This window comes from Pelmatolapia mariae, linkage group LG5 (genome assembly GCF_036321145.2).
Source record: "Pelmatolapia mariae isolate MD_Pm_ZW linkage group LG5, Pm_UMD_F_2, whole genome shotgun sequence".
Lineage (NCBI taxonomy): Eukaryota > Metazoa > Chordata > Actinopteri > Cichliformes > Cichlidae > Pelmatolapia > Pelmatolapia mariae.
Window position 1 is genome coordinate 37,170,621 of NC_086231.1, and position 13,528 is coordinate 37,184,148.

The window sequence follows — 13,528 nt, forward strand, 5'->3', positions numbered from 1 at the left end:
GGGGTGGTGGGTGAAATGGGTTGAGGGGCCATGTTGTGAGGAACTAAACAGTTGGAATTACGGTCAGCGACCAGTCATTGAGTAAACATACAAAGAGCGTCAGAAAAGCTCTGTGGTGGACAATAAAAAAGAAAAAAAAACCCGGCAGCTTCAGGCCCTGAGAAAAGTGAGCCATTCTACTTACAAAGAGCCGCTTAGGGGTGGATTGAGGGAAGAAAAAAGAGGGCTAAAACACTTGTGGGCTCAGAGAACTCTATGAGGGGAGTGAAAATGGAATAAGCCAGCAAGCACTTGAGGGTCCTGCCGAGCACCTGAATGGGATAGAGGGGTGGAGCACTGGAGGGGGGTCTGGGGAAGGTGAATGGCCTTCTTTTTGGGTCCAATTTGTCTCTTTTCACCCTGCTCACCCTGCTCAGGCTCTGACAGATGTACAAAGAGGGAGCGGCGCTGGGCCACTCATCCACATACACACATGAGCAGCTGTCACTTTTGTCAGACAAGTTAATCAAACAAATGCCACCGTACCTCCCTTTATAACAAAGCAGAAGGAAAAGGGGCTGTGAAAGAGTGATAGAGACCTGAGAGATGACATGCGTGTCCTCAATCAATTGACCCTGTTGGTCATCATCAATAAACCAGCAGGACCCGACAAAAGAGAAGTCTCCATTAAACTTGTATTTCCCTCCTCTCGGGATGATCGTGGCTTTAGCATCCTTAGCTGTTTCCTCCCAACACCATGGAGCTGGGTATGCTCACAGAGGATTTAGGCCAAAAAGAAACCAAGCAGGGAAACAAAATGCTCTCTCTCCCAGTAATTATTGAGAACTCTAAGCTGCTTACAGACTTCATTAAACAGAAGTGAAACCTTTTCAGAGCATGTTATGAAAAAACACAGTCAGTGTAACATATCCTGCCTGGCTGTCCTTCGTTCTACGTAACAAGAACAAGAACAACAACAACAACAATAATAATAATAATAATAATAATAATAATAATAATGACGATAACAAGAATAACAACAACCACAACAATATTAATAACAACAATAATAATATCATTATTATTATTATGGTTAATATTATTGATATGACTGTAACCATGACTCCCTGTTTGCTTGTGTAATCCTTTTAGTGTTATTTAAACAACAGATTACTCGGTAGCATAAAAAACAACAAGAGAGCATCAGTGCAGCATCGCTGTCATATTGCTGTGGAAGGGATGAGGACAACTGATCTTTCTCTATGAGAAGTAAAAAACTGGATTTGAAAGACGCAATTCTATAATAAAACATTTGCAAAACGTGAGCTCTATTGATATGCAGTACCCAATTATTGTAGGGTGTTCTCCTTACAACATAAAGAGCTTTGAGGTGTTTGTGATTTGACGCTATATAAATAAAATTGAATTTTATTTGCTGAGATCAGAATAAATAATAGATAAACATTTTCAGTCTTTTCACCACAGTACTTCAAATAAAACTTTCAGCCAGTCAGATAAGGACAGCAGTTAAGTTTGCATGGTGTTGATTAAATTGTTCACTTAGCCTGGCAGCTCATGACCAGAGATGGCAAAGTGGTGAAGTGTCCCTTGACAGCCAATTGGTATGACGGTATTCTCTGTCACTGTTACCCCCCCCCCCCCCACACACACACACACACACACACACTGCACCCCACACACACAACACTAACACAAACCCACCCGCTGTGACCAAAGTACAGCAGTGCAGACAACACCAATCTTAAATCCCACAATCTACAGCTCGGTTTGACCCATGCCCTCACTCCACTTTACTTCAGCCCTCCGGCAGTTGGTAAACAGAGACGGCAGAAGCAGCAGCGATTAAAAAGCACTTTATCTTTGGTCGTAGAGGAGTGCAATTTCACCACACTTGTGAATCTGACAACTACCCAAGGTCAGCGGAAATGCTTCAAATCAATCAATGAGCCGTGCTCCTAATCCTCTGTGAGCAAAGGCAGATTAAGTGTATAATTGACCCATGTAATCCCAGTATCTGCAACTCCAACCTTGGGGGTTGGCTAAAGATTCAGTGGCTCAACAACTCTATCTTTATTTTCCTGCTCCCCTGGTGCCTGGACTGGGTACAGGGAGTGTCATAGTCCACAAAGCTGTGGGGTATCATTGCAGGACTGGATTTGTCTCAAGCTAAAGACATGGGTTTTTTTTAATCAATGATCCCCAGGCAGCGCCACACTAAGTCCTACTCCAGTATTATTTCAGCACATCTGTTTTAATCTATGCCTCTTCAGCCAGTCTTTCAAGAACCAGGGAGGGTAGAAAGGTTGCAAGGAGCCAAATTAATTTCTCCCTGATACATATAAATACAATCTCATAATACCTTAAAAAATCCAGCAATTCTAGGAGCCTTTTTATAGTGTGAGTTAGAGACTGCAGAGCTTAAAGCTGAACAAAATACTTACAATATATTGTATCTGCAGCATGAAGACCTTTGGAAAAATAATTGATCATATTTTGGAAAAGCTGTAAGTTTAGTGCAAAGTAAAGGCACACAACACACCACAACAATGTTTTTCATATTCTCTAAAGTCTGCATGTGAAATGGGTTGTTACATAAAAGTATTTGGTTTATGATATAGCCCACATCTATGGGTCTAATTCCCATAACATAAAATGACAAAGTTGGCAGTGTATTGCCCAAGGTGACTTATATCAGAACTAGAACAAAAAATCAGGTCATTAGAATGTTAATTATATGTTCTTGTGGTAAGGCATTGTACCACCAGAGAAAACTAAAACCAGAATTAAATGAATTAAATGAAATAATTAACAAGAGAGCAAAATGCATTTGGAGAACTTTCAACATGGTAATAAATCTGGGAAATAGGTACCTTCTATAGGTCTAATGCAGGGGTCGGCATGATGACAAGTGCCATCTAAAATTTCCTCAGAAGTCAATGTGCCATATGATTGCCTTAGCAATAAATTTAATAACGCTCTATACTAACAGTTACACACTATATAGAACAACTTTATAGCATTATATTTGTTCGCAGATGTTGGCAGCTATCAGCGAATAGTTATCAGCTATTTTGAAACAAAAAAGACACTTTTTATCCATAACAGCAAATGAACTGTACAACAGAAAATGCAAATACTATTTATGGTCTCCTCACAACAATGATAAGAAAAATAAACTGGGCCAATATGGCATGTTTGTTAATACAGAGATACACATGTTAATGTGATCACTGGTCTCCCACTCAGAGACACAGGTCTCTGAGTGTCCAGCATTCAGACGGCTACCTGAGGACACTCATGTGAGAGAAAATCTGCTCACACAGATATGTAGAGCCAAATACTGTCAATAAGGCCTCTGCAATGTTCTGAAGACAATTAAACTTGTCAGGTAGTGATGTCCAGCAGGTGAAAATGCAGCTCCATGAACAAGCACAGCTGTGGATTCCAGCTTTGTCTGTGGTTCTGCAAACTTTGACCCCACAGAGTCGAGCTTTTCAGTTCAATCAGCTGCATTTCGATGTCCTCTGTGTCCAACCAGTTAATGTGAGACAAACCCAGCTGCTCATTAAAGTTTCTGGTTTGATCAGAAAATAAAACATTGGTCCATACACCTGAAAGTCCCGAAAACACATAGTGAATTCTGTCTCAAGTCTACGGATGTATCCGTGTTTTTCCGTGGTGCTGAAAAAAATCATCGGCCCGTCCAGCTATGGTCGTGCCATCAGTTAACCCTTCGCGTGCCAGCTGGGGCACGCGTGCCCAGGGTTGCCGACCCCTGGTCTAATGTGTAGGTGGCCCAGTGTATACGTGGAAAATATAGGCCCAAGGATATAATTCTGTGGAACTCCAGAAAATATTTATTTTTAGACTTACAGTCTGTACTTGAATCTATTCAACCGAATTGGGGTTGCATAACAAACTAAAGACTAAAGAGAATCCATCCATGTTAATTTAAGATGACAACCCCTACCCCAGCACCCAGCACTCACGTGCACACACAGCAGGCCCTTTGATGTGGTGGACTGTAACTCTGACTGATGGTGGCTCATGTTTCAAAATAGTAGCAAATTTCCTACAACAGTTTTACAACAATTAATCTCAGCGGCTTAAATTTTGGAACCAACAACTTTTTGAAGAACGTGCCAGTGATTTTCCATTTATTTATTTCTTTGACACAAGGAACCTTTCTAAGTGTGGCGTATGCACTGCATTATTGCACAAAGCTAACAGAGAGAAAACAGGGTTTTGTTTTGGGGGGTTTTGTTGTTGATTTTTTTAAAGACTGAGTGACAAGAAAAGCACAACAGAGCTGTAGGCAGCAGCTACAGACACCTTCACTGGCCCTTGTAATGCTGCAGGGAGAACTGATACAGACTGACAACAGAGGAGACTGCCTGAGACAAATTCCATTAGAAATGCTCTTGTGGAGGAGAACAGGATGCATGGCAAAGTAACAGATCAAGCTGTAGAAACAAACAGCAAACATCTAGCACTAGACACCTTTCTGTCAGCCTGTGTGAGGACATACAGACAGAGAGATCACAGAAGAAGGAATAAACCTAAAGGCTTTGATTTAACACAATGCTACAGGCAGATAGGGGCAACTGTACATATCAGGACACAATAAAGAAATGGGCATGCTTGAGTAAGATCCTTGTTCTGTGATCCAGTTTAGAGATAACCCAGCAAGGAGAATTTTCAGGCCCTTGTGCTCTCAGTTTAGATTATGGAAACAGACACTCTCTACTATTAAGATTAGGTTTTAAACTTTCCTTTTCGAATGGATCCATCCCTTAGTCATGTTCTTAAACAGCTCTATTAGCTTCCAGTTCACCTATAAGTGATATCGATAATGGAATCAGAAAGGCTGTGTATTTTCTCCTCCGCATTTCTCCATGTACACTTAAAAGCCGCACCTCCAGACACCAGTCATAACAAAGAGATGATAGTGGACTTCAGGTTGAAACCAGCCTCCCCAGATCCCATCTTCCTGTATGCCTGCCCAGTGGAGACAGTGAAGGCCTTCTACTTCATGGAATCAGCACCTCCCAGGACCTAAAGTGGGAGCTTAACATCAGCTCTCTCATAAACAAGGCATAGCAGAGAATGTCCTTCCTGCACCAGCTGAAAAAATACAACCTGTCAAAGTCAGTGATGGTGCAGTTTTACTCCTCCATCAATGAATCAATCCTCACCTCCTCCATTACCATCTGGTACACAGACTGCAGTGTGTCTAAGAAGGTGATTGGCTACAATCTGCCTTCCCTACAAGACCTGTACAACTGCAGGACACTGAGGCAGGCAAGGAATATTGGTGGGGACCCCTCACACTGGACATAAACTGTTTGTGACACCTCCCCCTGGCTGCGGTCCATCAGAACCAACACCTCACGGCATAAGAATAGTTTCTTTCCCTGGGCTGTCAGACTACAACAACGCCCCCTCACCCCGATCACTGCTCAGTTAACATGTTACAATAACACACTTATTTACTCTGGCTATAAAAACTTTGCACACTGGATTCAGTGAAAGCATTTTGCACATCATGTCCCAGTTATATTTCGTCAGCTCATAATATCATATATTTCTTATTTTCTAATTGTATTCGATATCTGTATCTGTTGTTAGTTAGCATATATAGTGGTCCGTCGTGTGAAAGGTGATAGGTGATAGGTGAAATCCGTGAAGTAGCCAACTTTATTTTTTGCAATTATTATAGATGTTTAAAGGCTGTAAAACCCCTCACTACACACTTTATACACTTTTCTCAGACAGACATGAACATTTTCACATTTTTCTCTCTTGTTTAAACTCTCAAAGTTCAAACCTTTGTAGAAAAATAAGTCCAGTATTATAGGATGAAACCAAAGATCAAACCCTGTTTTCAGGTCCAGAACATGGGAATTAATGAATCAATGGTATGAAAGTGGAGGAAGCAAGAAGAATGAGTTGAGTAACGTTTGACTTATCTGACTGTTTTGTTTCGCTTGATGTGCCTTATGGTCCAGTATTATAGAATGAAACCAAAGGCACCCGCGGTTGCCTTTGACGGTGCAAAATGTTTCATCGACATTGTTGTTTGTTGGGGAGAAAACGTACAAACATACAGTGCAGCACTTCAGGATCACACTGCTAGCACCTGTTAAAAAAGTAAATACAAATTTTTAAAAAAGCATGCAAAACTCCACAAAAGAATCCGCGAAACAGCGAGGTCGCAAAAGGTGAACAGCGTTATAGCGAGGGACCTCTGTACATTCCTTTTGTGCATATTTATTTTTAATATTTCTAATATTTACCTAGAGATGTATATATTATTTATAGTCTATGAATACCATATATTCTATTTCTGTTTTTAGCACCACAATAAATTCCCAGTTTGTGTACAAAGTACAAGTGATTCTGATTCTGATTCTGGAGAAGAAGAATAAAGATGAGCAGATACAAATTAAAAAAACATATCAAGGAACCAGGATCAGTATTTAACTAAACTGTCAGCAACCAATAAAACAGATCCACATGACCCCACAACAAAAGACTGCACTCCTGGCCCATGGCCATTTCACAAATGGCTGGGTGCAGGATATGTTCATATCTCAAATGCAGGACTGCAACAAGTCATTAAGTGAAGTTATTAGTAATTATCAAGTGAACTGTAATAATGTAGACAGTCAAACAATTGATGGAAAGATGGAAAGGACAGTGTCTAAGCACATGTATCAAACATCATCCTGTTACTTCATTATCTGTGGTTCCAAACTATAATTGGGCGGTGCTTTGGCAGGGCACAGTGTACAGCGGCAGCCTTTTGGTAGCTTCTTCATCTTCACACAGAGGAATCGTGTTCACAGGAATAGTTCCTCTTAACATTTGCTACTTCTGACAAACAAGAGTATAAAAATCTTTTTGTTTGATGAAGTTGGATAAAGTGAAAAATCTCAGCAATTTTCGACTTAACTTTTTTTACGTTGGTCCTCCTTAATTTTTCTAACAGGATGTAAATTTTTCTCTATTAATGCACGGTCTTTCCTTTACAATACAAAGCACCGAGAGGCGACTATTATTGTGATATGACACTTATATAATTAAAGTTATATTCCACTGGATTGAAATATTTGTGATGTAGACCAAACCCAAACGTTTGTTTTTAAATGAAATTTTAGAATTCTACCAGTAGGTTAGGCAATATGAGTGACTGTGCAGTGTACCTATACAATTTATGACCAGTGTTGGGCAAGTTACTTTGAAAAAGTAATTAATTATAGTTACTAGTTACTTCTTCAAAAAAGTAACTGAGTTCGTAACTGAGTTACAAGATTCTAAAAGTAATTAATTACTTGAAAAGTAACTATTGCGTTACTTTAAAAAAACGTTTAACCCTCTGGGGTCCAGGGTATAATTGGCCATTTTTAACTACTTTTGATGTTTCCTCTACATTTCACCTTTAAAAACTATTTACTTTGCCTTGTTTGGTATCATTGTTTTCAGCACAACCTCACGTGCCTGAATTTACAGTTATGTTTTCATTTTGACATACTGTATTAACACAATTGATCTAAAATCAGACAAAAAACATAAAATCTGAGTAGAAAAAGTGATATTTTCACTGTAACAACCACAAACATGTTTATTGAATCATATTTCATAACTTTAAATGCAAATATAAATTGTCAAATTTAAAATCATATGCACAGGTTTTGCAAACAACAAAGTTATTTGCACCCATTTACCTTTTACCCTTTTTTTTTAATAACCATTTAAAACTATTGACAGAAAAATCGGGTATTTCTGCATTCAATAAGATTCATTCAAGATTCAAGAGCTTTATTGTCAATACAGTAGTATACACAGTATACAGTGTACTGAAATGCTGTTTTCGTCCTAAGCCCCCCATGGTGCATTTATAAATATATAAAGGATATATCTCCAAGAGATATAAAACTAGGAATTACAAATAAATAACATGCTAAGTTTCGGTAAACATTAAGGGATAAAAAGGTACTAATTACTAACTATACAATTCTATACAATACTATAATGGTAACTATACAATATTAACTGTCTGGTAAACAAAGATAAACAAAGACAGGACAGAGACAATACAAATATGTCACACAAATTATTTGTGCCACTCCAAAAAAATAATTTCTGTCCACTATAAAGGAGGACATCACAGCCTGATACCTGCAGGTCTGACAGCAGCAGGTGTATCACTCCTGTTCTACCTGGAGACAGCAGTCGCCTCATTGTTCTGACACACAACACAAAACTATCCACAACACTACACACTAACTACACAAGACAACACATTAACTACACACTCCAAACACGCTAAACGTCACAAATCTCTCACATCTCAAAACTCGCTCTCTCTTTTTCTGCTCTCTCTCTCTCTCGCCGTCACTCCTAAAACTTCCCCCTCTTCCTAAACAACTAAATGTCATGTTGCCATATCATTTATTGATTGGTCGTCATGGTGCATTTTTCCACCAACACGAACGGGCTGGGGGTTTTTTTTGTTTTGTTTTCTTGGTCATAAGCAGAGAGTGCTTGCTAGCGCTGTCCTTAGACAGTTACGTGATGAAAATATTGAGGAAAAACACGCGTATATATTGTTTATCATGACTCTGGTTTTACGTGGCCTAGTTTAACAACTGGTATATATCACCTTGTTGCTTTGTCATCTTGAAGTGGTCATGTTATTAGCTTACCACGACTACTTTATTCTTCCTCAGTCAAATAGCAGCACTCATGCGATTGTTTTGCCCCCTTAGCTCCAGGTGTTTTGCCAAAAAGTGATCGTCTACCAGACAGTGATTGCCGCCCGCAGGAGCGCGCGCAGCTGCTTAAAGCTGTAGCGCCCAGATTACTTACAGCTACTTTCGTGCAGCTGATATAAGATGCGGTAAACTGAACACAGCTTCAACCGTCTGTTGAAAATAGTAGACCGCATTTTCTTGTTAGTAACGGTAACGGCGTTGTAACGATAGAAATAGTAATTAGTTAGATTACTCGTTACTGAAAAAAGTAACGCCGTTACTTGTAACGCCGTTATTCCCATCACTGTCTATGAATGTAGCCTAACAACTACTAGGAGTACTACTAGTACTAGTAAAGTACTGTGAAAGTCTTGAGTAGCCCCTCATTACTTTATAGTTTCTTTCCAAGGAGCCAGATGTTCATAATTTTTTTAAGCGGTCTCGAGCAGTGGTTTCACAAGGTCTTCTGAAAGTCTTATAAAGGCTTTTTTGGTCATTAGCTGCTTTTTCACTCATTTGCAGTCCAGTCCTTGTACCTTAACATTTTGTGTCGAACATTTTGTGTGTTTGTTAAACCACTTGATACCGATCTATGAGTCATTCATGCATAATAAAAGCACCTATACTTGTGGTCAGAAATGTGTACACACTCACCACGGGCTTATTTTGCCCTTTTGATTCCTTTGAACTGTTCTTTTTCCAGGGTGGAATGGCTCCTACAGCTGTCTAAAATCTTCAGTGATTTTAAAAAACAAATATTGGGTGCACAAGTTTGAATTACTTTTTTCTGGTCTACACAGGGTCAAATATACACAAAAAAATTTACATTTTTTAATAGGTATTGAATTTTCTATATTGTATTTTAACTTGGCAAAACCCAGGCCTATTACATTTTTCTTAATGATGCTGATTGACTACAACTGGTAGCTGCCCTTTGCTGCATGAATACCAATAAACAAAAAACAAGTTCATTATTTGCCAAAATCAGAAGAAAATGATAAAAACATGTTTTAGGATGTTCAGTAAGAACTACCAAGGCTCAGGTCAGCCATGAACTGGAAACTACTGGAACACCAGTGCCATTGTCCATAGTGAAGCAAGACAGAACGGGACAGAAAGGGTTGCAACAAAAAAAAAAAAAACCTGCTCCAAAATCAATACATTTAAACTCAACAGAAATTTGTAGTTGCCCACATGGAAATCTTTTCTATTGTGGTCAAATGGAACAAAGATTGAACTATTTGGTCACAGTGACTGGAAGTGTATGTTTAGAAGAGTAAGTAATAAGACAGGAAGCCAGCCCATTAAAATAAACTCTGCCAAGAAAAGTCATCAAATATGACACCTAAAGTGCTATGAAACTTTTTGGGATATTTGTCACACATTTTTCAAATCATCAAACAAATTGTGACACTAAACAAAGAAGTTTATTAAGGGGAAAAGCTCTTCAAATCTAACTAACTGTGATTAGCCACATTTTTCAGAAAGCTTCAAACACGAGTGAAACATCCCAGGAGTTAAACAAGTTGAGAGCAAAAGAAGAAGTGACAGCTGTGAAAGACTATTTAGAGCAAATTAACAATGGGGAAATACAGAAAAAAATCCAGACCTCACACAGTGATGCAAATGACCCATCAGTTAATCCATGTCCTGTTTCTCATTAGATTTGGTCTCATTGGAAGGACGGCTGTCCAGAAGCCAATCTTAAGGAACAGAATCATCAGAAAAGGCTGAGGCATGCCAGATTACACAAGAACTGGACTTGAAATCAGCAACAACAAGTCTGAAGGGGTTAACAATTCAACTCAATTTTATCTATATAGCGCCAAATCACAACAACAGTCCCTTCAAGCTGCTTTATATTGTAAGGTAAATACCCCAAAAGAATACAGAATTACTCCAGCAATCAGACGACCCTCTATGAACAAGCACTTTGGCGATAGGGGGAAGGAAAAACTCCCTTTTAACAGGAAGAAATCTCCGGCATTACAAAGCTCCAGTTGGGGTGAGGGGAGGGAGACAGAACAAAAGACATGCTGTGGAGGAGAGCCAAAGATTATTAATAACTCATAATTAAAGGCATAGTGGTGTAAAAACACATAGGGAATGAAAAAGGGACGCCTCTAAGGGTGGATTCATGATAACCTGATCCAGTCCTAACTATAAGCTGGCAGTGTGGTGGCATGGTGGTTAGCACTGTGGGCTCATAGCAAGAAGATCCTGGGTTTGAATCTCGAATCTCTTTCTGTGTAAAGTTTGCAAGTTCTCCCATCCTGTGTGGGTTTTCTCCGGCTTCCTCCCAAAGTCCAAAGACATTCAGTTACTGAAGATGGTTAATCAGTGATTCTAAATTACCCACGAGTGTGAAAAGTTGTCTGTTTCTCTATGTTAGCCCTGGGACAGCCTGGTGACCTGTCTAATAGTGATATTATGGCCTGTTTATGGTAGTTGGGATAGACTTGAGCTCCTCAGCAACCCTGAATTGAATAAGTGGAAGAGAATGGATGGATAGCAACAACTTCATTTTTCAGAATAACAATGACCCCAATCAAAATATCAATGCAGTAAAAGCATACCTGGATAGAAAAACACATAATGGAACATTATCTGTCATGGATTCACCTCCTAAGAGCCTGGACCAAATCATTACTGAAGCCGTGTGTGATCATCTGGATGAAAAACATAACAGAGGGCAGCCAACATCTAAGAGCAACTTTGAAATGTCCTTCACAAAGCATGAAGAACCTTTCTTGAGGACTAGTTAGAGAAATTACAAGTGGGCTTGGACAGAGTTCAGATGGTGCTGAAGAGTAAACTTGGTCATACCAAAGATCGACTTTCAAACAGAGTACAGAGTACTCTGCCTTTACAGTGTTTTATAAACTGTATTTCCATGTATGTTTGAACATTTCAGTAAATCACTGTACCTATATTTCATTTTTCTATCAAAATACAAATAGATGTTAGATGGCTCAAGACTCTTGAACAGTACTGTAAATTTTTAAGGTTTGTCTTAATGCACTTTAATATAACTGTAATGCATGAAAGTTAACCAGAAGTTTTTAAACTAGTACTGTCGGCTGCCAGTGCTACCCCTCGGCTTGCCATAGAAACACCTGTGGCATCAATTCAAAAACCTACTTCCCCTCATTCTCAAATTAGCGCATTCACAAGATTTTCAGAAAACTTTGACTCTCATGAATCTCATTGACCTTTGACCTTACGGTTGAGGTCAATGAGATTCAAATTCTTCCGAGATTTTTAATAGATGCACTCAGGTATGAATTTCAAACTCCTACATTGCCTCATCCCTGAGTTATCACATTCACAAACCTGGGTGTCAATGCCAATGTCTCACATTTGGCTTCTCTCCACTCCTGTGAGGCAGTAATTGAAATGTACGTCAATGCACTCTAAGCTATGGAGTAGAGTGTTGACTATGGGAATTCGTATCACCTGTTAACAAAAGCACTGAGCTCTGTGTACTCTTCAGAGTTTACAAAACATTAGTAACTGCCAGTTTTGCTTGTTTGCTTATTTTTTGTCTTTCTTTTAAAAAAAAAATCCTGTGTACTGTTTTAATAAGACACTGTGACCTTTCCACTTTCTGACAGTCTTTGAATGTCCCTCTGCGCATGGCTGAGTTTGTGAGCTTACATATTGAATATATATATATATATATATATATATATATATATATATATATATATATATATATATATATATATATATATATTTACCTGACAGCTGCACATTAAGCGCAAATGAAGTAAATGAAACTTAGGTGTTACTCTTTGATTTGGAGAAGAGAGGCAATGCTGTAGCTTACTTACGTCAAATATTCGCTCTACATACACCTCCTCATTGACCTTCTCCCGCAGCATGTCCTGGGAATGACGAACAAATGTCACATAACTGTCAGCTACATCCATCCCTGGCTTCTGTAAATAACCAGGAAAAAGGAGAAAAAGACATCAAATAAAAATCATCTTTGCTTAGAAAAACAGTAAAAATGACAAAGTGTATTTTGGAAGGTGCATGATTTACTCCTCATGGTGACACTTTATAATGACTATACACTTAAAAGCTTTAGTAAAGCATTAATGAATACTTAATTCACTAGTATGTAATTTATAAACACGGATATTTGTATGGCGTAATATGCTCGTACATGTTTAATAATAGCATTTTTATAAAATTTTATATCATCTACAAAAAAGTTATTAAACAGCTGTTCATAGTTCACGGTATCATTTAGCAACTGATGAAAGAAGAACTTAGATGGAAATGTATGCATATATGAAACTAGTTGGTTGAGTGTGTACTTATTTTATTAGCTGTTAGCTTTAGTACTTTGTGTGATCTCAAATTAATTGAGGTCACACAGCAAGGTTTGCCTTACAAAGCATTCACAAATGAAAGTAAAAGGTCAGCCGGATCTCAAGTCTCAGTTATCTTCACAACAGAGAAAGGAAACAGACAAAGCTCATAGTGATACAAAAAATACAAATATTTATTGCATGATGCAAAAATACCTCACTTAAAAGCAGAATATCGAAATGGATGTTGGACCGTAATGTGAGTGTGTTTAGGTGTGTTTAAGACAGAAAGAGAAACAATATTATCTTAATGATATCACTACATTTCCGATTAAAATTAAGAGCGATGGGAGAAGGGAGCGGGAGATCGACAGATGGATTGGTGCTGTAGCTGAAGTGATGCGGATGCTGTCGTGCTGAAGAGAGAGCTGAGTGTAAAAGCGAAGCTCTCAA

General features: G+C 38.7%; 1 protein-coding gene across 2 annotated transcripts in view; it reads right to left on the reverse strand.

The window, feature by feature from the left end:
• cadpsa (Ca2+-dependent activator protein for secretion a) overlaps nucleotides 1–13,528 on the reverse strand; it is a 318,715-nt gene that overhangs the window by 21,526 nt on the left and 283,661 nt on the right. For both annotated transcript variants that reach the window (XM_063474914.1, XM_063474915.1), the window contains one exon: nucleotides 12,590–12,697. In XM_063474914.1, the coding sequence (XP_063330984.1) occupies nucleotides 12,590–12,697 (108 nt within the window). The remainder of the gene's footprint in view (nucleotides 1–12,589; nucleotides 12,698–13,528) is intronic.